This window comes from Osmerus mordax, chromosome 4 (assembly GCF_038355195.1).
Source record: "Osmerus mordax isolate fOsmMor3 chromosome 4, fOsmMor3.pri, whole genome shotgun sequence".
NCBI lineage: Eukaryota > Metazoa > Chordata > Actinopteri > Osmeriformes > Osmeridae > Osmerus > Osmerus mordax.
The window spans coordinates 2,467,628-2,489,067 of NC_090053.1; the positions used below are offsets into that span (position 1 = coordinate 2,467,628).

The 21,440-nt window shown below is 44.4% G+C and overlaps 1 protein-coding gene across 1 annotated transcript; it reads right to left on the reverse strand.

The window, feature by feature from the left end:
• Nucleotides 1–1,210: 1,210 nt before the first annotated feature.
• On the reverse strand, nt 1,211–21,132 carry ano3 (anoctamin 3). Its single transcript, XM_067234149.1, has 25 exons — nt 21,087–21,132; nt 15,219–15,434; nt 12,821–13,008; nt 12,459–12,617; nt 12,061–12,161; nt 11,905–11,949; nt 11,072–11,203; nt 10,345–10,451; nt 8,014–8,069; nt 7,774–7,895; nt 7,437–7,571; nt 7,163–7,259; nt 6,926–6,986; nt 5,783–5,865; nt 5,317–5,457; nt 4,801–4,965; nt 4,574–4,610; nt 4,154–4,265; nt 3,801–3,858; nt 3,383–3,480; nt 2,883–3,028; nt 2,557–2,709; nt 2,197–2,344; nt 1,673–1,868; nt 1,211–1,393 (listed from the first exon to the last, which is right to left on the reverse strand). Exons 1-25 carry the CDS (start codon nt 21,130–21,132, stop codon nt 1,211–1,213), a joined length of 2,985 nt encoding a protein of 994 aa, XP_067090250.1.
• Between the last annotated feature and the right edge of the window lie 308 nt (nt 21,133–21,440).

The window sequence follows — 21,440 nt, forward strand, 5'->3', positions numbered from 1 at the left end:
CATATGATTATGTACTAGATATACCAACCTAGGACACAGTCAAGGTCAGCAATTTGGAATAAATATTACAAATAAAATCTAACACAGCTCACACAGAATAAAACCGTATGAGAACCAGGCATCTAGACAGGGGCTTTGTCTATCAAAAAATACAAAACAATATTTCCATGCATTTTACATGATTTTATAGAGAAACCTTTAGCAAAGATTTGTGTTAACGTCTTTTAAGTGTTTTATCAGCTGTTGACAAATGAACCAATGTGAATATAAACTAGCATGCTTTGAGGGCAACATACAGTTATTTTGCATAAACATTGTCCATTATTTTTGGTAGCCACATCACCAGAATCACTTTTGCAACAACAACCACATCGTGCCACACTAGCGCACAGTCACATAGGCCAGTGACCATTATGATGTCACAGTCACATAGGCCAGTGACCATTATGATGTCACAGTCACATAGGCCAGTGACCATTATGATGTCACAGTCACATAGGACAGTGACCATTATGATGTCTATGGAGATGTACACGGCCATGTTGTGAGCTGTTCTAGACCGATCTGTTACAGCATGGTGCTAGCTGCCACAGAGAGAAAGAGAGAGAGAGAGAGAAAAGAGAGAGAGTGCACGCTGTGAGAGTGAAGAGAGAGCAGTGGTGATGTGGTGCAGCCCTTGATCTGCATAGTAAACATTACAATTGCGCAGGACTCCCCCTTCTAAGCCATGACATGGTGCAAGGCCAAGGGCAGCCTGCCAGATGAAGCTGAAGGAGGAGAGAAAGGGAGGAGGGGGAGAAAGAGAGGAGGGGGAGAAAGGGAGGAGGGGGAGAAAGAGAGGAGGGGGAGAAAGAGAGGAGGGGGAGAAAGAGGGGAGGGGGAGAAAGAGAGGAGGGGGAGAAAGAGAGGAGGGGGAGAAAGGGAGGAGGGGTTGTTCAAAACCAAGACTAAGCACCGACACTCTGGACAGAGGAGAGAGGGGGGGGGACTCAGGCCTCTTTGGTGTGCAGACTCAGTTCAGTGAAGCCAGAGGCTTAAATATGTGGGGGGTTGCTTGTGGATAGCCTGTGAAGGGGGGTATGTGTATGCATGTGTGTGAGGATGTGTGTGTGTGAGGAAGGTGTGTGTGCCTTTGCCTGTGTGTGAAGGTGTGTGTGAGTGAGGAACAGGACAGTGTGTGTGTGTGTGTGAGGACAGGGGGGGGGTCAAGCTAAGGCCACTCATGGTGATAACGCTTGCCGTTCTTCTTCCTCTCCTTCTGTAGGTGCTCCAGCTCTGCCTCGTACATCATCTCCTGCATCAGATACTTCTCCCGACGCATGCGCTCACACAGGCCCTTGGGCATGTCCGGGATCAGGTATGCAATGAAGGACTTGATCCCATACACTAGGTGCTAAGGGTGCAATGTAAACGTTGTCATTGGAAAAAGATCCTTTCTACAATTCTATATTTTAGTTTGTGTGAAGTTATGGACTTCGAAGCAAAAGTACAGTATTATGGTTAAGTTCAATGTTATGTAAATAATACATAAAGTAAACTCGGTTTTATTAAACCTTTTACTGACTTTCCGTCAAAGTGAGTAAAGGTAATTGCGTGCATTATCCAAAAGAGAGATAATAAGAAATATAGAGGAAGAGGAAGAGAGAGGAGGGGAGAGAGGATTCTCACTCACCTCAAAGACGATGATGAAGGCTAGTCTGGCGGCCAGGACGTGCCAGAACTGCAGGGTGAAGTCGTAGGGCACTGGGCTCCACGGGGGTGCCCGGTAGTCCCTGTACCTGCAGAACCTGGTCTGGACCTGGCTGCCGTTCTTAGGCTCCCCCATATCGAACACCGACAGGCTGCTATTCATGTAACCTCGCAGGCACCTGAGGGTACAAGAGGCTCGTCACCAATTGGAAAACACTCTCTACAACTAAAAAACTGTTTCTGTTTATCAGACATTACATTACATTTAGTCATTTAGCAGACGCTCTTATCCAGAGCGACTTACAGTAAGTACAGGGACATTCCCCCCGAGGCAAGTAGGGTGAAATGCCTTGCCCATGGACACAGCGTCATTTTCGCACAGCCAGAATCAAACCGACAACCTTCTGATTAGTAGCCCGATTCCCTAACCGCTCAGCCATCTGACTCCCCTGACACACACACAAAAAATAGATGTACTACCGTTCGGATGAACGGAGACGGACGCACCTTTCGTGGCGGTAGCCCTTGTCCACACACGGCCCGTATTTGAAGGCGTAGACGAACCGAGGGATGTAGTCGGAGGTGATGGCAATGACAAAGGCATTAGTGATGACTGCCAGCACGCCGATGCCCTCAAGTATGCCATGCCAGATGCCTGCACAGCAAGACAAGAGAGCCCGCTCAGAACATTAAGCTCCAGGTAGCTTTACCCGACGTGCGAGTATGCAAAACGACAGAGCCGCCCCCACACACACACTGCCCGAGGTGAAGAGGAATTGAAATCGATTGAGGTGGTGGGTGTGAAGGGAAGAGAAACAGCCTCACTCAGGGAGAGTGGCAGGCGGCATTAGAGGGACACCAGCTGACCTATGTCGGTGGCGCGGGCAGGCATAGGTCTCCTCCACTGAGTGACGAATTTGTAGGCGTCCAGGCGGATCTCGATGATGTTGTTAAGCAAAGCCAGGAGAGGTGCCAACGGGAAGGCAGCCACAAAGATGGTGGTGAAGCCAAACTGGAGAACTGAGGGGAGGAGAAAAGGGGGTTGTGGGGAGGGTCTGAACAGGACTGACTGAACACAGCTCCCATAGCAATGCAGATAGAAACGTTACACATCCAACTGTAACAACTCCATTTATGAAGTCACGTCTTCAAGGAAAAGGTCAAAGGTAACATTTTGAAAAGAGGGGTCATACCCATTTCTAGGTATTCATCAACGAGACCGTGGGCGTTCATTGGTTGCAGGTTCCAGTCTTTGTCCCACTGAGGAAGTTGGACTTTGTTCTCTACATTCTGACCTCCTTTCTTTATTTTCCGGCGAGACCACCAGTTCTGCAGCAAACTGAAGAGCCAGGAAAATGTTGGCTGTCAACTCAAACCAATTATTTCTGACAAAGCACTGCGGGAACACTAAACTGAGCGCACTAAAGAGGATTTGATTCGTTTCCGCACAAGAAAAGGACCTTTCATGTGGAAATAAGAAATAATGGTGGATCTGTTTCATTGCTAAATCAGCATGCACCTCATAAAACTGCCCAGAAACGACAAAATCGTGGAATGATGTCAATCGGTAACTCAAAGAAATGACAGCACCGGCATGATCATGTGATTTTAGGGGTGAAACTGTGTCATCAACTCTGAAGGGATTGTTGGACAGACATACACAGTTAATCGTTTATGGAAGGGGAGTACTTACGGATAACCTAACTCCATAAAGTTGTTCCAGATCTGCTTCAGAACCATAATGACTCCCATTTGCAGGCACAAGTCGATCAAACATCCACTGGGGTGGCACTGATAATAGCAACAAATCGATTAAAAAACGGTATACAGTATATCCATACTGCAATGTCATGCTTGGAGAAATACTAGTTTATTTCCTATAAATGATAGAGATTTACTGCATATTTTATTTTGAACAATATCGCAAATAAGATTCATTATAAGGGAGATTAATGGCTCTCATTACTGTGTTTTTTAGTAATCATGGAAATTATCACAGAAATTATTAATCTCTTCAATATTCGAAAATCTTCGCCCAGATGGAAGTCAATCACCAGTTCCTACAGTGTTGAAATAATAACCTGATTAAATGGCTTTGCAATTGTACTCACCTCCTCCAGTCTCCACCTATTAAATAGTTTATTGTATTTCCCAGGCCTGCCAGCAAACCTGAACATATGGAAATGGGCAAACATTAGCTTACAAATTCAATTGTCCAATCTGTAAAAACTGTGGGGAGAGGATAGAAACAGTGGCCTGATGTCGCGTTGCTGATTACATAGACCATGCAGAGAAATAATAACATTAAGGATGGCAGGGAAGAAAGATCTAGAAAACAGAGACAGGGGAGAGGAAGATGTGCTTTCAAACTCCAAAAGGAAATTTAATTTCCTGAGGCCCGTAGCTCATAAAAACTCTAGCTACATTTATTGGGGAGATGAACTTTTGAGTTTAAGTCGCTTACCTTCCAAGGAAAAAAGCAATGTAGAACGTGGAGCTGTTCAAATTGACGAACTGGAAGAGGAACATCTTGAGTGCAAAGCTGTTTTCCCATTCTGACTCTGTGCGTGGGTGCTCTATGGGGATGAAAATATTGTATTTTATATTTTATTGTATAGTTTATTTTTATCTAATTCCACTTAGTATTGTTATTTATGTACCCTTAGTATAGTTAGTCCTCATATTTAAATTTTAGATTCCTATATGTTTAATGTTTGCACCTTCCTGCCAAAGCAAATTCTTTGTCTGTGCAAACTTTCATGGCAAACAAAACCGATTCAGATTCTGATTCAGATTCTGACAGTTTGAAAGAGCGGTTTTCATGTGTCTATCAAACCTGTGACATGCTACGGTGAATGTTTTACAGCATGGCGGTAACACTCACCCAAGTTAGTGAGCAGATAAGCCACCTTCTCATAAACCTGATGAGAGAAAAAATAGTAACGTCCATCAACTGTGAATCAGGAAATCAGCAATTGACAATATGCAAGATGAGCATCCCCAAACTAGCTTCTGACAACATATCTGGCACTCCCAACACCTGTCCTTCTATATGGTTCATTCAGCACTTGCTTCTTAAGAAACACAGATACCGGCGAGACAAACACCCACCACATTCAGAGACATGATGATCATGAAGTTGATACAGACACCAGTGCCAGAGGTAGCAAACTGCCAGTTCTTCTTCACAAACTCCCAGTCAAACGATGCAAACTTCTCCATGGCGATGAGTCGGAAAACCACCACGGCAAACACAGCTGTCAAAACAAGGGAAATCTGGAAGCAGGGTGGGGAAAGAGAGGAGTAGAAAATAAAACAAGGCTGAAAAACAAATAAACTGTAATTTAATCTTCAGTGGCGCTATTGGACGTCTAGATAAGGCATCTTCTCAGGGTGTTGGTTTAGGGTATTCCATCTCATTTGATGCTCTGGAATAGAAATACAACGGGTGACCGAGTCACATTTTTTCAGCATGCTCCGAAATACACGACCATCTACAGTAGGGGGAGCTGTATGGCTGCCAGAGGCCCGCCGATCGCCCATTCAGAAGAAAACACTGAGGTAAAGCCCATCCTGAACCTAGTCAGGTCGCGGTGGCAGATAGTCTGAGGTGAGAGGGGGTTTTACCATGAAGAAGATTCCAGACACAGACACCATGAGCCGGCTGAGTTTGTCTGTGAAGGGCTGGAAGGGCTCAGGCTTGCCGGATACAGGGTTCACTCTCTCCACTCCAGAGTACTTTGCTTCAAACTGGGGTCTCAACTCCTCCTGAGACACACAGAACATTTACATTTTAGTCATTTAGCAGACACTCTTATCCAGAGCGACTTACAGTAAGTACAGGGACATTCCCCCCGAGGCAAGTAGGGTGAAGTGCCTTGCCCAAGGACACAACGCCATTTGGCGTTCGGGAATCGAACTGGCAACCTTCAGATTACTAGCCTGCTTCCCTAACCGCTCAGCCACCTGACTGCCGTTATCACACGACCTGTCAGCCTCTTTCAACCCACCTAGCTGTCAACTACAGCACAGTTAGACATTGTAACACTGGGTGAAATGGTTGTAAATCTATTACAGAGTACGACCAACTGACCTCTTCTTCCTCCCAATCGATGAGGTCCCAATCATAAGTCAGTTCAGCTCTCCTCCTCTTCCAGAACTCCAGGAACACAGTGGCTGTGAGAGCCCCACAGGGAAGGACGTAAAGCAAGAATCAATCATGGTATCGATCATGGCGACACCGTAGAGATGGAATTCATATTCCTGAATGACATGGCTTGTCGACCCACTTATGCGTTTCAGAGTGATGTAGAGTGAATGTTGTTCTGAAACAGTAGTTATGTTTCTGGTGTAGACTGACATCTGTGACCAGAACTGTACATAAGATTGGGACACACCTATGAATGTTTTCAGTGAGAAAGAACACAGCACCAGTCTGCGCCCTCTAAGTCTATTCAACTCCACTTTCTGTTGAAGTTTAATATAGCTCGACCCACTTCTGTTTAAAGAAGCAGGGTAAGAAAATCAGTCTTTTCAGATGCCTGTGTTCTGTCCCTTGGGCTAACCATTTTTTCCCCTTTCTCATCCACTTCTCACACACAGCAGTCCGGGAGTGCACTCAGTGGTGCAGTGGTGCCGCCTCGGCCACACTGCCCCCAAAAATCTCAGAGCTGGATTCCGTAGTCACTGCAGTCACTACAGCCGCAGACTGGACATCCCTGTGACCTCCATTTATCCCAACCAGAGGACAGGACAGCCCAGCCCCCTCCTGTAGCAGTCAGGATCATTCATCTTGTCGGTTTGACAAGCAAATCCAGGCTGTGTACAGTGCCGTACAGTAGGCTCGATAGCGTGCTAGGTACACTAGCTTTGGGAAAAGGTGCACTAGCGTCAGACTACACAGTGGCATATCGCCATGCTGCAGTGTGATGTGGGTGGAGGATAGAGGCCAGCCTCTCTCCCTACCAGGAACAAGTGTTTCTTTACACAGCTAATTATATGTAGGCTTGATTGGATAGAGATTTAACTCAAGGCTTTCCGATACTGATTTATTAGTCACCTAATGGCCTGTTCAATGGTGTATTAACAATGCATTCCTTTTGAACTTTTCTCCAACTACAATGTATTCTCAGGTGAATATGAATGTTTCTTTGAAAGATGTTCACCGTGGGGAACAGAATCCTAAACATGTATTTGCACAAAGATAAATTCAAACCAAAAAACTGCATTCACCTACCCCATATAGCCATGAATATCGCGAAGAACACAGTTCCCCCGTTGTCAAAAAGATAGGTCACCTGAAAAAACACATAATATACATACAAGGACCCATTACAGTTGTACAATATTAGTTAGTCCCGCAGAAAGCACAACTGTTGTGCAACTAACACAGGCCTTTAATGACCATCGTTGACCTAAACATAATTAGCACTGTACTCTGAAATGAAGTTCATGTAGTGATAAATGAACTGACCTTTGCATAGACACAACTATCATTCAGTCTCCAAGGAGGACAGTTCTCCTCACACATAGGACACATAATTGTGGTGTTGTCTTCACAGATCTCCTTACTGAAGACAGAATCCAGGAGAACATGTCAGACACAAGGTCAGCGTTAATGAGACAGTCAATCAAACAGCAAAACCTAGGAAAAGGCACCAAAAAAATACACAGAAGTATTTATGTGGATTGCGGAGGATGTTACGGGGTCTGTACATGAGGCCTTGCAGTGGGATGTCTGGTCTGACCTGACTTGGCTGGTGTCCATGGTGAAGAGGCCATAAAGGAAGACAAAGAGACCGACCAGGGCTGCGGGGATCAGCATGCCAGTGTACCAGCCCAGCCAGGCAAAATACAGGCCTATCTTCTCTCCAAAGTAGCGCCTGTCAGGAAGGTGGAGGAGGAAAAGACAGATTGCTGTAGCAACAACCGGCCCACTTGACAGGCTGACTTTTCAATTAGAGTTTTATTCAGACATTAATCAAAACAGAGACTTGTCTCACTCTAGGGAAATGTTCTCTGACAAGCAGAGTACAAGGGGAGAGCACAAAACAGTGAGATACTGAGCAGACCACGGCTGGTTACCTTATGAGGTCCAGAGGCTGGTATTTGTACCAGATGCCCCAGCGAGCCCACCTCTCATACAGCAGATGCCGGTGGTTCTGTGCCCCGTGGGTCTTAATGGGGTGCTTGCTTTTGTAACCACCCTGAAATCGCAGGCCAGAAACAAGCAGGCTGTTAGTGAATGATGCATGACTGAGGTAAACCAACACTCAACAAGTCCAGCTTCCTAACTTGAACACATTTTATGATTATCCACTGTACCTCGTGCGGAGGAAACGCAGCCTCATATGTGCCATTACCCAGTAGTCGATTGATACCTGGATAGAAACAAATCCATCACACACAAAACCAAACAAACCTGAAAACAGAGTTCCAGAACTCCACTAGAACATTAACAGCACTTTTCCAACTCATTTTCCAGATAAAAAATCGCCACAGCGTCAGTTAGTGTAATTGACAGAGGCCCCCACTGGAGATCTATTTAAATCCACTCCTTGTCTGTGATTATAATATACTGCTTTATGTAACAGAGCTCGTCGGGCTTTGAGTACTTGATTGTTTGGAACCCCTGAGACCGCAGAACTTTGATTAGCCGCTCGTTCTACATAATTGTGTCTTCTGCTTTGTGTTCGGCCAAGTCTGGTTAGAGCCTGGAACGGCCACAAGGCAGGATAATGTGGAAGATATCATCTAATTGCAAGGCATAATCCTAATTGCATCGATTCATTGCTGTATCGTTACAGGAGTCTAAACTGTCTGAACTTGGAGAACATTTTTAACCAGCAACTCTAGAAATGAACAGTGAATACTAAATGCTTAGACAGTTAGTGGGGAAACCATGACAAACAAAACATACATCACAACAAACATAACACACGTAAACACAGTTAACACAGACATCGACTCTGGTTTTCAAGTTTCTCAGTCGAAATGACTTCAGTCGGCTTATTTCAACCCAACGTGTTTATACATTACGTGTTCATTTGTTCCTGCATATACTGACAACTACAGTAGAATGATCCATGATCAAGACCTACTTGAGGAGAACAAGAACATGAATCAACACTGTTGTCCAGTTTCTACTGGTTCAACAGCCCAGTGGCACCGACAGATACATACGCACCTTCCCAGGAGTTCAGAGACTGGGCAATCATGATCCGGTCATGGTGACCATAATAATTAAGGAGAGACTGACAACAGAGGGGAGGAGCTGTTGAAAAATGAAGGAGATGTAACTAGAAACGATGCCCGACACACAGACATGCTGTACATAGTGGGGGAAGTGCTACTTGGGGGCGCAGCAATCTGAACCTGACGCTGTACCGCCCATTCATGGAGAGATTTAACAAGCACCAGGAACATTGTAAAGACGGGTGAGCCATGAACATACATACTAGAAGGCATTTCCACTGTAACTTCCAAATGAGAATACGCGTAAAGGACAAATAGATGGACTCTTGATATTCATGTGGTTGGAATGAGCAAGAGACATATGGATGGAAGCCCAAATATCCTGAAGAGGTGATATCTTGCCTTGTCTTCCGTGCAAAATATGCAGCTGCCATGGATTATGGATTTATTACTACTGTGTTCACAGCACAGAAGTAGTCCTGCTTGGAATAGTTGATTGTGAGGTCACAAGCACTAGAGAAGGGGATTGGTCACTCCTTTGCCAGATCTGATCTCATTTGTTGGCATGGAGAAGAGAGGTCAGCAGTATTAAAATATTACTGTTGAAATCCCACAGGCCCTTCAAGGCCAAACCGTAATCAGCGAAACATGTCTGCAACTGACTGACAAGGGCTTTTAATGCGATGGACAGTTTGGGGTTTGGGAGAGAGAGAGATAGAGAGAGAGGGGAGGGGGTGTCTGAGTGCCAGTGCAAAAAAATAAATACATAACAGCCAGAAGGAGAGGATCAGCCATTGTTTGGACGGTGCCAATGACCACAGCTCACATTTTAATCAGCCGCCGGTGCAGCACATGGAACTCCCAACTACAACTCCCAAACCTCAGCTACAGTTATCCCACTGAAGCCAGTACGTCTGAACAGCAAAGTATCCTGTCTCTTACTGTGCTACATCTGTAAGATGTCAGCTGACACTTACAAGAAGGCCCTCACAACGGTCTTAGTAAGTTTGGTAAAGAAACAGGACAAGAAATACATAGTTGGGACATAGACAAGGGAAGACAAACAGACAGAGGCAAGACGGCAGGAAAATGGAAATTAGAAAACTAACGGCAATGTGACATAAATTAGTGCCTCGTCTACAAATGACTGACTGACTGACTCACTCACTCAATGAATCAGGAAAAGCAGGCCTATGTCATCTCTGATCTAGACAAGGCACAATTTAAATGCATCACCATGCTGAATTCATTGATGGGATGAAAACGGAGGTTATCATTCACATTTATTTCGGATGTGTATGATAAATAATAGCTTTTTGTCCAATGAATATTGAGTCTAGATGAACCATTGCAATCAAAACATCTAAACTATTGAAGATGTACAAAAACCGTTTTTTATCCCCCATAGGTAATGATGTATTTGAGTACTGGACACAGGCAGATCCAGCACAGGTTCATTACCCATCTTAGGCTTCCCATCCTCATACTTGGTGCGCTGCAGAACATGGTGGACTATCCTGCTTCTGGTGGAGTTGGAGAAGAACGTGTGCCTGTTGTTGATAGTGAAGCTGTGGAAGAGGGACAAAGTGTCTGTTACCTATAAAACTTCATTTGATAGAGACATCCACACTTTGTTTACAAGCAGAATAAAAAGAGATTACCCCCCTTCCAAAGGAATTAGTACCGCTGGCAAGTCAACATTGATTTCTACATAAACACATCTTCGAAAAGGAGAAACAGAAGATTAAGGGATGATCCAAAGACTGCAGACTGAAGAAATAAACACTGTTTACATTCAGTCGTTATTCTTTCGTGCCCTTCCCTCTGGCTGAACACAGTCCACAGACTTACTTGGCTCTCGTGTGTCTTAAAAAAGTAACTTGGCATACAAGATGGCCAGAACACAAGCCACATTGCAGTTTTGCAGACAGATACTCCATCCTCAACTATTATTGACACATTTTCTGTTTGTGTGTTTACATTTATATTTAGTTATTTAGCAGACGCTCTTATCCAGAGCGACTTACAGTAAGAACAGGGACATTCCCCCGAGGCAAGTAGGGTGAAGTTCCCAAGGACACAACGTCATTTCGCACAGCCAGGAATCGAACGGGCAACCTTCTGATTAGTAGCCCGATTCCATAACCGCTCAGCCATCTGACTCCCTGTTTGAGTATATGTCACTCACTGGTGCATGCGCGCTCTGCTGAAGGGGGCTGTGTAGCAGTCGGTGTCCTCCAGGTCAGGCAAGGCCTCTTTGTCCAGCTTCATGGGGTTCTTAGGGAGCCAACTCCTAATCTGATGACATCTCTGGCGGAACCTGCTGCATGCAGACACAGACACACGGAACCGCGGTATGAGAACATTGTAGTAGTCAACAAAACAGTTTGTAGTTTTGACAATTTCACTCGTAAATGTCTGGGATGAGACAGTCTTTCAGAATCCCTCCATCTTCATATCCGTTCCAGACAATATTATCATCACTCACAGTTTGTTTTGTAGACACATTTCTTCAGGGTGACTTATAAAGCTTAAAAGCTCAAATACAACATTCTTTTATGAAACCGGATTAATCCTGAATTAATTAAACCCCCCTCAGGGAAGACAGAGATCAGTGAAAGTTCAACTAAGGAAGTCCCCCTGGTTGATACAATGACAATCCATTGTCGTTGACCTCCCTACAGCCTCCAGCCTCTATCTCAACCCCCAGACCAAGCTCCCAGAACGCAAGTGACAGCCCAGCTGGGTGGAAGGTGTTTTTTACATTACATTACATTTAGTCAATTAGCAGACGCTCTTATCCAGAGCGACTTACAGTAAGTACAGGGACATTCCCCCCGAGGCAAGTAGGGTGAAGTGCCTTGCCCAAGGACACAACGTCATTGGCACAGCTGGGAACCGAACTGGCAACCTTCTGATTAGTAGCCCGACTCCCTAACCGCTCAGCCATCTGACCCCGTGGACGGAATGCATTTGCAGAATACCAAAGAGAAGTTCACAATGTGATGTCACTCCACTTACCTGCTCAAAGCTTTGCTCTTCCAGTCGGTAAAGTAACATTTCTTTCTGAAACAGATTATGAGAGTAAAATCTCACAGAATGAACTGACCCCACATTGTAGTCAGTAGTCACACACCATCAGTACCTCCACACAGACACACTACAGCACCAACATACCTGAATGGCATCCGGATGTTCATCTGCTCTGCATATTTGCAGAGAGTGTCCCAAGGAGCATGGATCTTGACAAACATGATGTCATTGTTGGTGAGAGAGGGCTTTCAAGAGCAAGAAGAGGTACCAGGTTAGCTCATGCCAGTATCTAAAGCCTGTAGAACTGTATGCTTTCTCCTCCCACAGAGAAACAAATAGCAACAGCATGTGGAGTTTGGAATTACAAACTCATGCAACCACTTTGTGCGTGTTACATTTGACAAAAAAGGCAAAAGTAAAAGCAGGATTTTTGTGACAGGTTTTCTCCTCACATCAAAGCAGTACAGAGTCAGGCAGTGCTTTGTGGAGAGGGTTTCTGATACATTCCTTTCAACCGGAGAATGTAGTTCAGTTTATCATACCTCCTTCTCAAGCATCAGGCCCTCAGAACGCAAGTTCCTCTCAAAGGTGCATCTCTTTTCCACTTGAGGACTTGACTTCTTGTAGACCAGGATGTAGTCGATACGCTTCATCCCATCCCTGAACAGGAGCCCTGATGAGTTGGCTTGTTTGTATTTGCTCTGCAGAGAGACATTCTTTTTTTTAGCTTCTAGGTTTCTTATTTTGAGATTTCATATCAGAAAATGGGTCTCAAATAAATCTAGATTTAAGGCATAACTCTTGATTTTGTGACCTGTCAATGTCTGCAATAGCAGTAATTTCAAGACAGGTACAAATATGGGGGTCATTCTGTTTAATGGGTGTGGGTGCAGGACGGTGCTACCTGAACTGAATCAGTGCGGGCCTCTAGCTTTGCACGGATGACAGGTTTCTGTATTATAAACGAATCGTCTGCCCTCGCCTTACAGGAACTAGAATCGTCTTCCCTCTCCTTACAGGAACTATAATCGTCTGCCCTCGCCTTACAGGAACTAGATTCCGACTCTTCCTCATAGATGTCCTTGATCGTTTCTGTAAAAAAAAGACACAGCATTTAAACATTGTAAATATTCTGCTTTCATGTGAATATGAAGGACTGATTAGCGTTTGAGCTGATATTGTAGTCCTTAAGATAAACATTTCATCATGAAACCATAAATAATCTATAAGAAGCCATTAAAAAACCCTAAAAGAGAGACTTTATGCGTCAGGTAGAATGGCAGTAAAGTTAAATATTTCTGTTGTGGGAGGTCAGCTGTTGCTGGATGGTACTGTAAGCTAAGCAGCCCAGACAGATTCTTCACTGAATCAAGCCTGGTCCATATAAAAGGTATCTATGTTTGACTTGAATAGGTAGCAAGGTAACCAGTTTCACAGGACACAGCAAAACAGCTGCAGTTGAGGGAAGGTCAGTTTTGATTTGGGGAACTTGTCTTTAGACAGAGAGCAGAGGGCAAAGCCAAATCATTCCACCCTGGTTTTCATGGTCTGGAGGCTTTTGGTTTTATCAGTGTTCTCTAATCCAAAGAGGGGATTGCAGTGGAGCGCTCTTTTATCCTCTGTAGGTTGTGGGATCAGGGGAGAACGAACAGTGTCATTGATGGGGGCGGAGCTTCACAGGGTGGATAGGAACAGTCTATCCCTCATTGCCTAATATGGCTGCGGTGTCTTAGCATGGCACTAATTAAAATGATCACCATCATTACTGGGATTGTAGAGCTCATACATCTGTTCATATCTAGAGCACATAGAGTATATCATCACAGCTTATATCATAAGCCCATAATAGATTAAATATTCTACATAACTACTCACAACAGTGTTTCTGTGGCAGATCGATTCTGATACTATTGAGGGCTCTACTCCTTAAAACACATTCGGGATGAACTTATTCTGGAATACCCACCCTCCTGTATTTGTGGCACATGCTGAATACACAGATAAAAGCGTAACTGGGATCAACTGGGATCCATGAGCATGCATGTTTATTTGCAGTCTGCATCAGTTTAGGAATTAAATAGGATTCAGCAGTACCCCCCCCCTGTTGACTGGCCCCATTTGCAACGGTATCTAAATTTCCTTCTGCTAAATATTTAATTAAATAGGGTGAATAATTCTTCTGTTCTCCCCAAAAGCAGTGCCATAAAGTGATGACTTGCTGCGGGCTACAACAGTTTGCCAGGATCTCTTCCTATTTCTCGCAACGTTTAATAGCCACTCCATTATAAAATGAATATGCTACATAATATAAATGTAAGCATTTCAAATCAATATGATGCATTTGCTGTCACCCACTCATTACAACGATCAATGAACATGTATAGAACTGCTACAATCGCTTCTCACCACAAAAAGCATTCCAAGAGTACCCAACACACCAGCTGAATAAATCACCATCATTATCAATCAGCATGATATTTTATTATAGTGGTGGATACACTGAGTACTTATTCTGTGATATACGCTGATGACTCTGAACCCTTATAGAGAGTAAAACGTTTATAGATGCTCCTAACAGCACTAAACGTTGTGGTGAACAACTCACGACCACTGCTTGACTGACTGACAAAGTGACTGACCAGCAGGGCATACAGACCAGTGGGGCATACAGACCAGCGGGGCATACAGACCAGCGGGGCATACAGACCAGCGGGGCATACAGACCAGTGGGGCACACAGACCAGTGGGGCATACAGACCAGCGGGGCATACAGACCAGCGGGGCATACAGACCAGTGGGGCATACAGACCAGCGGGGCATACAGACCAGTGGGGCATACAGACCAGCAAGGCATACAGACCAGTGGGGCATACAGACCAGCAGGGCATACAGACCAGTGGGGCATACAGACCAGTGAGGCATACAGACCAGTGGGGCATACAGACCAGCAGGGCATACAGACCAGTGGGGCATACAGACCAGTGGGGCATACAGACCAGCGGGGCATACAGACCAGCGGGGCATACAGACCAGCGAGGCATACAGACCAGCGGGGCATACAGACCAGCGGGGCATACAGACCAGCGGGGCATACAGACCAGCAGGGCATACAGACCAGCGGGGCATACAGACCAGCGGGGCATACAGACCAGCTGGGCATACAGACCAGCGGGGCATACAGACCAGCGGGGCATACAGACCAGCGGGGCATACAGACCAGTGGAGCATACAGACCAGCGGGGCATTCAGACCAGTGAGGCATACAGACCAGTGGGGCATACAGACCAGTGGGGCATACAGACCTGTTTGGGGGGGGAGGACCGTGCAGGAGGAGCTGAGGCTGAGGCTGTGTGTCAGGACAGGGACAGCCTCGTGTTTGACCTCTGGACTCAGAGGCACGGACAGGAAGTGGTTGAGGTTCAGAGGGTGCGTTTGGCTCTGGGCCAGACAGGGCAAGCTGCGACGGGACGGCTTCAGTGTCTTCTCCCTCAGGATCTCACTGATGCTCGTGTGCATGCCTGGAGGACACAGGAAGAGAGGGGAGGGCAGGGGAGGGCATGGGAGGGCAGGGCAGGAGGGTAGGGCAGGGGAGGAGAGGGGAGCAGAAGGCAGGGGAGGAGAGGGGAGGAGAGGGGAGCGGAAGGCAGGGGAGGGCAGGGGAGGGGAGGAGAGGGTAGGGCAGGGGAGGAGAGGGTAGGGCAGGGGAGGAGAGGGGAGCGGAAGGCAGGGGAGGAGAGGGTAGGAGAGGGCATGGGAGGAGAGTGGAGGGCAGGGGAGGGGAGGAGAGCGGAGGAGAGGGGAGGAGAGGGGAGGGCATGGGAGGAGAGGGGAGTAGAGGGACGGCGTGAATCGTTCGTATCAGAGAGAGAGGAGATGGAGAGAGTCCATCATGTCAAGGTTTACCATGATGGTCATGATGTCATTAGCATCAGCGTATTTACGACCCTTTCATCCCATCAGATAGATGGCGCTTTGTTCACGGAGGACAAAGTACGACACTCCTGGGAGGGCAACAACAGCTGCTAACAAATGACATCTGGCTTGAGCGTGACCAGGTAATCATGGTTTTGCTTAGGACAGTAAGTAGCTTCGCACGCATGACACGGTCATACGCTTCAAGGTTATTCTGACGTCATGCACAAGCACAGTATAAAAGGGAGGTAAATGTGTGTCAATAATGTTTAATGATTGACATTTCCCATTAGCAGCCACAGCGATAAAGCATCTAATTAAGACATATAAAAGCCATTTATGACAGCTGATAATCATAACAAATAGGCAACTATGGAGCCTCAACTGCAAGCCTGACCTTCACATGACTTTCCATCATTCTGCCGGAGCCTCGCTCACACGTTTATTCATGAAACGCACTCTAATTTTCAAACGTGCCTCTTACGCATGGAAGAGAACGTGACTCTCACCTTCAGGGAGGAAGGCTGGTAACTCCCCTCTACAATGCTCAGCTGCATTGATAATCCTCTCTCACTCTCTCGCCCTCACCAACCCTGTGCTGAAAGGGGCTGCAATAACTCATTTTTGTCTCACTGCGTAGATTTCAGTAGGGTTTCCCTGTGTTGTTGGGTGGAACAAGATCCATTTAAAGATAAAAGTTATCCGGCCCATGGGAAACACTCATCACACCGTTTATTCCTCTGCAGAGATATGAAATGGATGAAACTAAGTTGTGCTAAAGGCTACATGATGAATAATTGAAAAAGCTGAAAACCTGCAAGGATTGTGAGCCACATTAAAAGAATCCTCTCACAGCCAAGTCAGTCGTATTTCAGTCAACAAATTAATAGTTCTGTACAGATTTAACCCAGGTACTGGCTGATTACCAGGCATCACTCTATTTAGCTCTCAGCACTGTCAAAAGCAAAGGATGACAACCAAACACAAATACCTGCTGCACTATTTTGTAAAGACTACTGTGTCTCTCAAAACGTAATTTTCTAAACGTAGCTTTTTATAGTGTGGTTATTTAGAAAGGCCTGATTCCTCCCAGCCTGATTTATGACTAAGTAATACATTTACATGAACAGTGGGCCCTAAGTCCTACAGCCAGTTGCCTGGGATATAATTCCACTGCCTTTGTGGGTTGACAAAAGCTGCAATCACTTTCTTATTGAAATGAAATGGTCAGTTAGGGAACACAGCTCTCCAATACAACAACTATAAAACAACTCTCCTGGGCAGTATACCCCTGGTTTGGTGAAATAATGATCAAACGGTGGATATGCAAGGTAGTCTACAATCCCAGGAGACTCCAGCTAGTCTCAGCATGTCTAAAATGCTCAGATCAGTCTACAGGAGTGAGTCTTGATGATCCCAAATGACTCCCATGTTTAAAATAGTCCTACAAATTGGATGGGCTTGATATAGTGTGAACTTTCCATCATGGATATTCAATACAGAGTTGCTGCCAACTCATCTCACCACTCTACAGGGGACAGAAGATGGGTTGGGCACGAGGTTTGCCCAGATAAACACCACAGCATTGTGTGTAAACATTTGATGTACAGCATGTGTGCTTCAGTTCGGCCCCACTAGCAGGACAGATGTGTGTTTGTTTTTGAAGACACCGCATTGTATAAGTCTATAAAAATATATAAAGGGTTCATCTAACGTGCAATCCTGCTTTTAATCTGACTGTGGGCTGGACGACTGGCTAGAACTGTTTTGTCGGGAGAAAGTTAATCTTTTGTGTGTGTGTGTGTGCACACACACACACACACACACAGCAATTGTGTGTGTGTGGACATGAGCATGGATTCTGTACTATTGGTGGAGGAGACTGTGGGTGTTTGGCAGTCGAGTGTGTGTGCGAGTGAGTCGAGTGTGTGTGTGAGTGAGTCGAGTGTGTGTGTGCGAGTGAGAGTCACAGATAAAGAGACAAAAAAGGTTGGATTGGATGAGAAAGAAGATAAATAGCATGACTCCGACGTGGGGGAAAAAATAGATATTTTCTATTCTAACCACATCAGCATGACTGAGGCCCCTAACTGCAAACGTGGACACACACACACACACACACACACACACAAACTCAAGCTATGTTTTAGTCAGAGGGGTGGCTGTCAGTGCTTGAGGAAAGGTTATGATCCAGGAATTGAATCTTTACTGGGCGGCTTGCCTATGAGGATCTTATGATGTGAGATTAAAAATATTTTTTCATGTGCATAATGTGTTTGGTGGGGTGTTGCGATCTGCGCTTATGTGTCTGTGGGTTTATATGGGTTTGCCAAGAACTTATACATTTTTCATCAAGCAGATGGGTGTACATTTACACATAAAAATATCCATCACAGTGGACAGTAGCAATTACATGTCTTATCTCATTTTTGTTTTATAGATCGAACAGAGATATCTTCAAAGGTTAATCAGAAAATACACGATGGATGGATTCTTTGAATGATCCAGCATGGATATGTAAACACAGGCACTACCTAAATTAGTCAGGATAGAATCCGATACCACCACAATTGAACCCTGCCCTTCCATTGGCACAGCCTGAATAAGAAGCTAAGCCAAAATCTACAGGGTGCTTCTTTTCTAGAAGGGATGTTGCAGATAGCAACACGATGCTGTGAATTCAGGTCAGTGGGCTCTTTCCCACAATTCCTTCATGTTCCCTTATGAAGCATAAATTGAATTATTCATCTGTACTCAGTCTCAGCACTTAAGAGTGGAGCACTTCCCATCGGGATATTTTTAGGTGTCTCGTTCCCTGACACGGGTCATATAAGGGTAGCCCAACTTCAGGGATACATAGAAAGACAGGTACATCAAGATTACAGCCTGGAGCCAGGAAGAAATTCAACTTCTACAGAGGAAACCATTTTTAAGCCATTCGTGTTGTTTTCTTATATCCTGCTTGGCACGATATAATAATACAGACTCTGTCGTGTTCAAAGGGAGGTCTTCCTGTTTTATCAGAGAGCCAGATGGAATCTTGAAGTTGGCATAACAGTACTTAACATAACAGTAACAATTATAATATCAAACAAATGACATTGCAAAAAAAACACAGTTTTAAGCAATCAAATGGGCAATGTGAAAAGACTATTATTTGCAGAGTAATTACATTTATCCTCCAGACAGAGAGTTTCTTGGCTGAAGGCTATCACATGTTGCTTAGTGGTCTAACCATGAATGCATCCAAGCCCAGATGGTTTATAGGCCTCTGAACTCTGAACAGTCTTATACAAATTTGGCAGAATCTCCTATTGCCTCATTTCAGAGGATTAAACATCTGGATTCTCCCCTCAGTCTGTGCCTTTTAATCTCTGTGTCTACGTCACAGCTTCCCTCCGTGCCCTCCTACAGAGAAGTATGTTATGTCCCTGGATTGGTTGTGATTCTTACTACTACAAAAGGATTTTCTGCAAAGCCTCAGGTCCATGTAGTTAAAACCGTATTAAAATTCTGTATACCTGCCCTTCAGCAAACCAAGTACATCTCATAGTCAGAGGAAGATATTGTTTTTGCCAAAATGTGTACAGTATTCAGAATTTGTAAAGCAAACGTTATGTTAGCTAATCCACATAGAGTAGGATTCACCATTCTTTCACCTCATGCTTCAAAGAATAATTATGAATTATATCTATATCTATTAAACCATCTGTCTGATTACATAAGAAAACAGGTGGCCTGCTTGTGGATGTGGGGGTGCTGGGTAATCAAAAGTTCAGGCAGTCCTTCACTGAACACATGCCACAAAATTCAACAAATATTCATTATTTCAACATTTAATATGTTCCTTTGTATATATTTTTTTTCTTTCTTTGAAGGCTACATCTCAAATAAGCCCAAATGTTTCCTTCTTTTGATATATTTGTCGGTGGATTGCTAATTTAGTGATCATCAATCATGCTATCCGTGAATAAAGTTGCCATCATTTCTCTGCATAAGCACTAAATCCACCAGTGAGATCTCATGAGCCAGCTAGAAAAACAGAACTCCTTATTTCCAAAAAAAGGAGTGCTTGTCAGCAGTACAGATATCATCACTAAGGACAACTCTAGAACAGAACTCTGAATACACATGCAATAATGAACTGCAACTACTAGAATCGACCTAATCCTCTTTAGAGAGCCAGACTTTCCATGATCAATATCAGAGACAGTGTTATTGTTTTAAAGCAGAATTATTTTCTACTGTGTGCATTACCTCACACAATAAAGGGGTTAAATGTGCCAAACTGAGCAATAATTTCATTTCATCCAATCAACCATGCCGTGGGCACCTAACATCAGTGGCAGTAGATCTCTACATATGTACAGAGGAGAGAAAACTAAAAGGGGAAAACTTGCAGGCTCTTGACAAAACAGACATATGCTACTCAGACCTGGAGTTTGACTAAGCTGTATTTCTTGCCAGCTTTCTTTCCAAAACAGTGTTAGATGGATACCAGCATAAAGTGGAGATTGATGCTGCCACTCACATTAACTTTGAATGTTTATTTTCCATTAGATTACAGATAAATCAATGATCTGCAGTATCAACAGCCTGGCTGGTGCTATATTATACAAACACAACCACTCAGCCTTTAGGATGCTGTTGTTCCAAGATGATGCATGGTTTGAGCATCTCTAGTGTTCTCTTGCTGCTTGTATTGGATGAAAGTAAGAAATCGTACGTGTTTTGGAGGTATTGTCATTGCGAACTCATGTTCATTTCAAACCTTTTAATCTCAATCTAATTTCTAATTTAATTTTACTGTGGGTACAATTACAAATGTAATGGAAATTAACTTCAGATAAAAGATAGACTACTGTAAAAAACAACAACTAAGAAATACTTAAGGAAACTGAACATTTCAGTGCAGGGTCATGGAAGTAATGTAGTAAGTGTCATCGTGTTATATTAAGCACACAGACAATTACAAGATTTCGGTATTAAAATAATGTCTTTCAAATCGCAGCATCGCATAACTACTCAATACACAGATCTCGGAAATGTCTGTAAAACAGTTTCGTCATTTTACCGTGGGCCAACTCACGACAACTCACAACAATGCTATGCGTCACATAGCATACAGTTCTAACCCGTGTCAACATAGGTGCATTATCGTTCCAGAACACATTTCGCAAACTATAAACAAGGTAAAAAAGTACTCGTGACTGCGTAAAGACCCGACTAACGAAACGAACAGCATCGTAACTACAAACCTTTTTGCTGCTTGAAGGACTGAATAGACCCCGAATGATGCACCATTGCGCCGTTTGATTGATTTCCACAGAAAATTATATTCCTTATTTTGAACAGCAATATTGCTGAATACATGTGAAACTATAGTGGGATTGCGTTGGTGGTCTTGCAGTTTCCGTCCATACCCAACGATTTCTAGAGCGATGCGCAAACCCTCAACACCTGTCTAAGCTCCGCATGCTCCCCCATCCATGGCTGTTGTCATGGTAACGTACTGTAGAGGAGGTCCTACGTTGGACAATTTTTCTTGATCAGTGAGGACCTCGACTATTGCTCCAAATACATGAGCTGTCCCGTCAAAATAGCTAAGGACA

Coding starts and splice junctions, on each gene's coding strand:
- ano3 (XM_067234149.1), bottom strand. CDS start 21,132: ATGGTGCATCATTCGGGGTCTATTCAGTCCTTCAAGCAGCAAAAAG. Junction 2,710..2,882: donor TGATGAATACCTAGAAATGG/GTATGACCCCTC, acceptor TCCTCCCCTCAG/TTCTCCAGTTTGGCTTCACC. Junction 1,869..2,196: donor AAGGGCTACCGCCACGAAAG/GTGCGTCCGTCT, acceptor TTGTACCCTCAG/GTGCCTGCGAGGTTACATGA.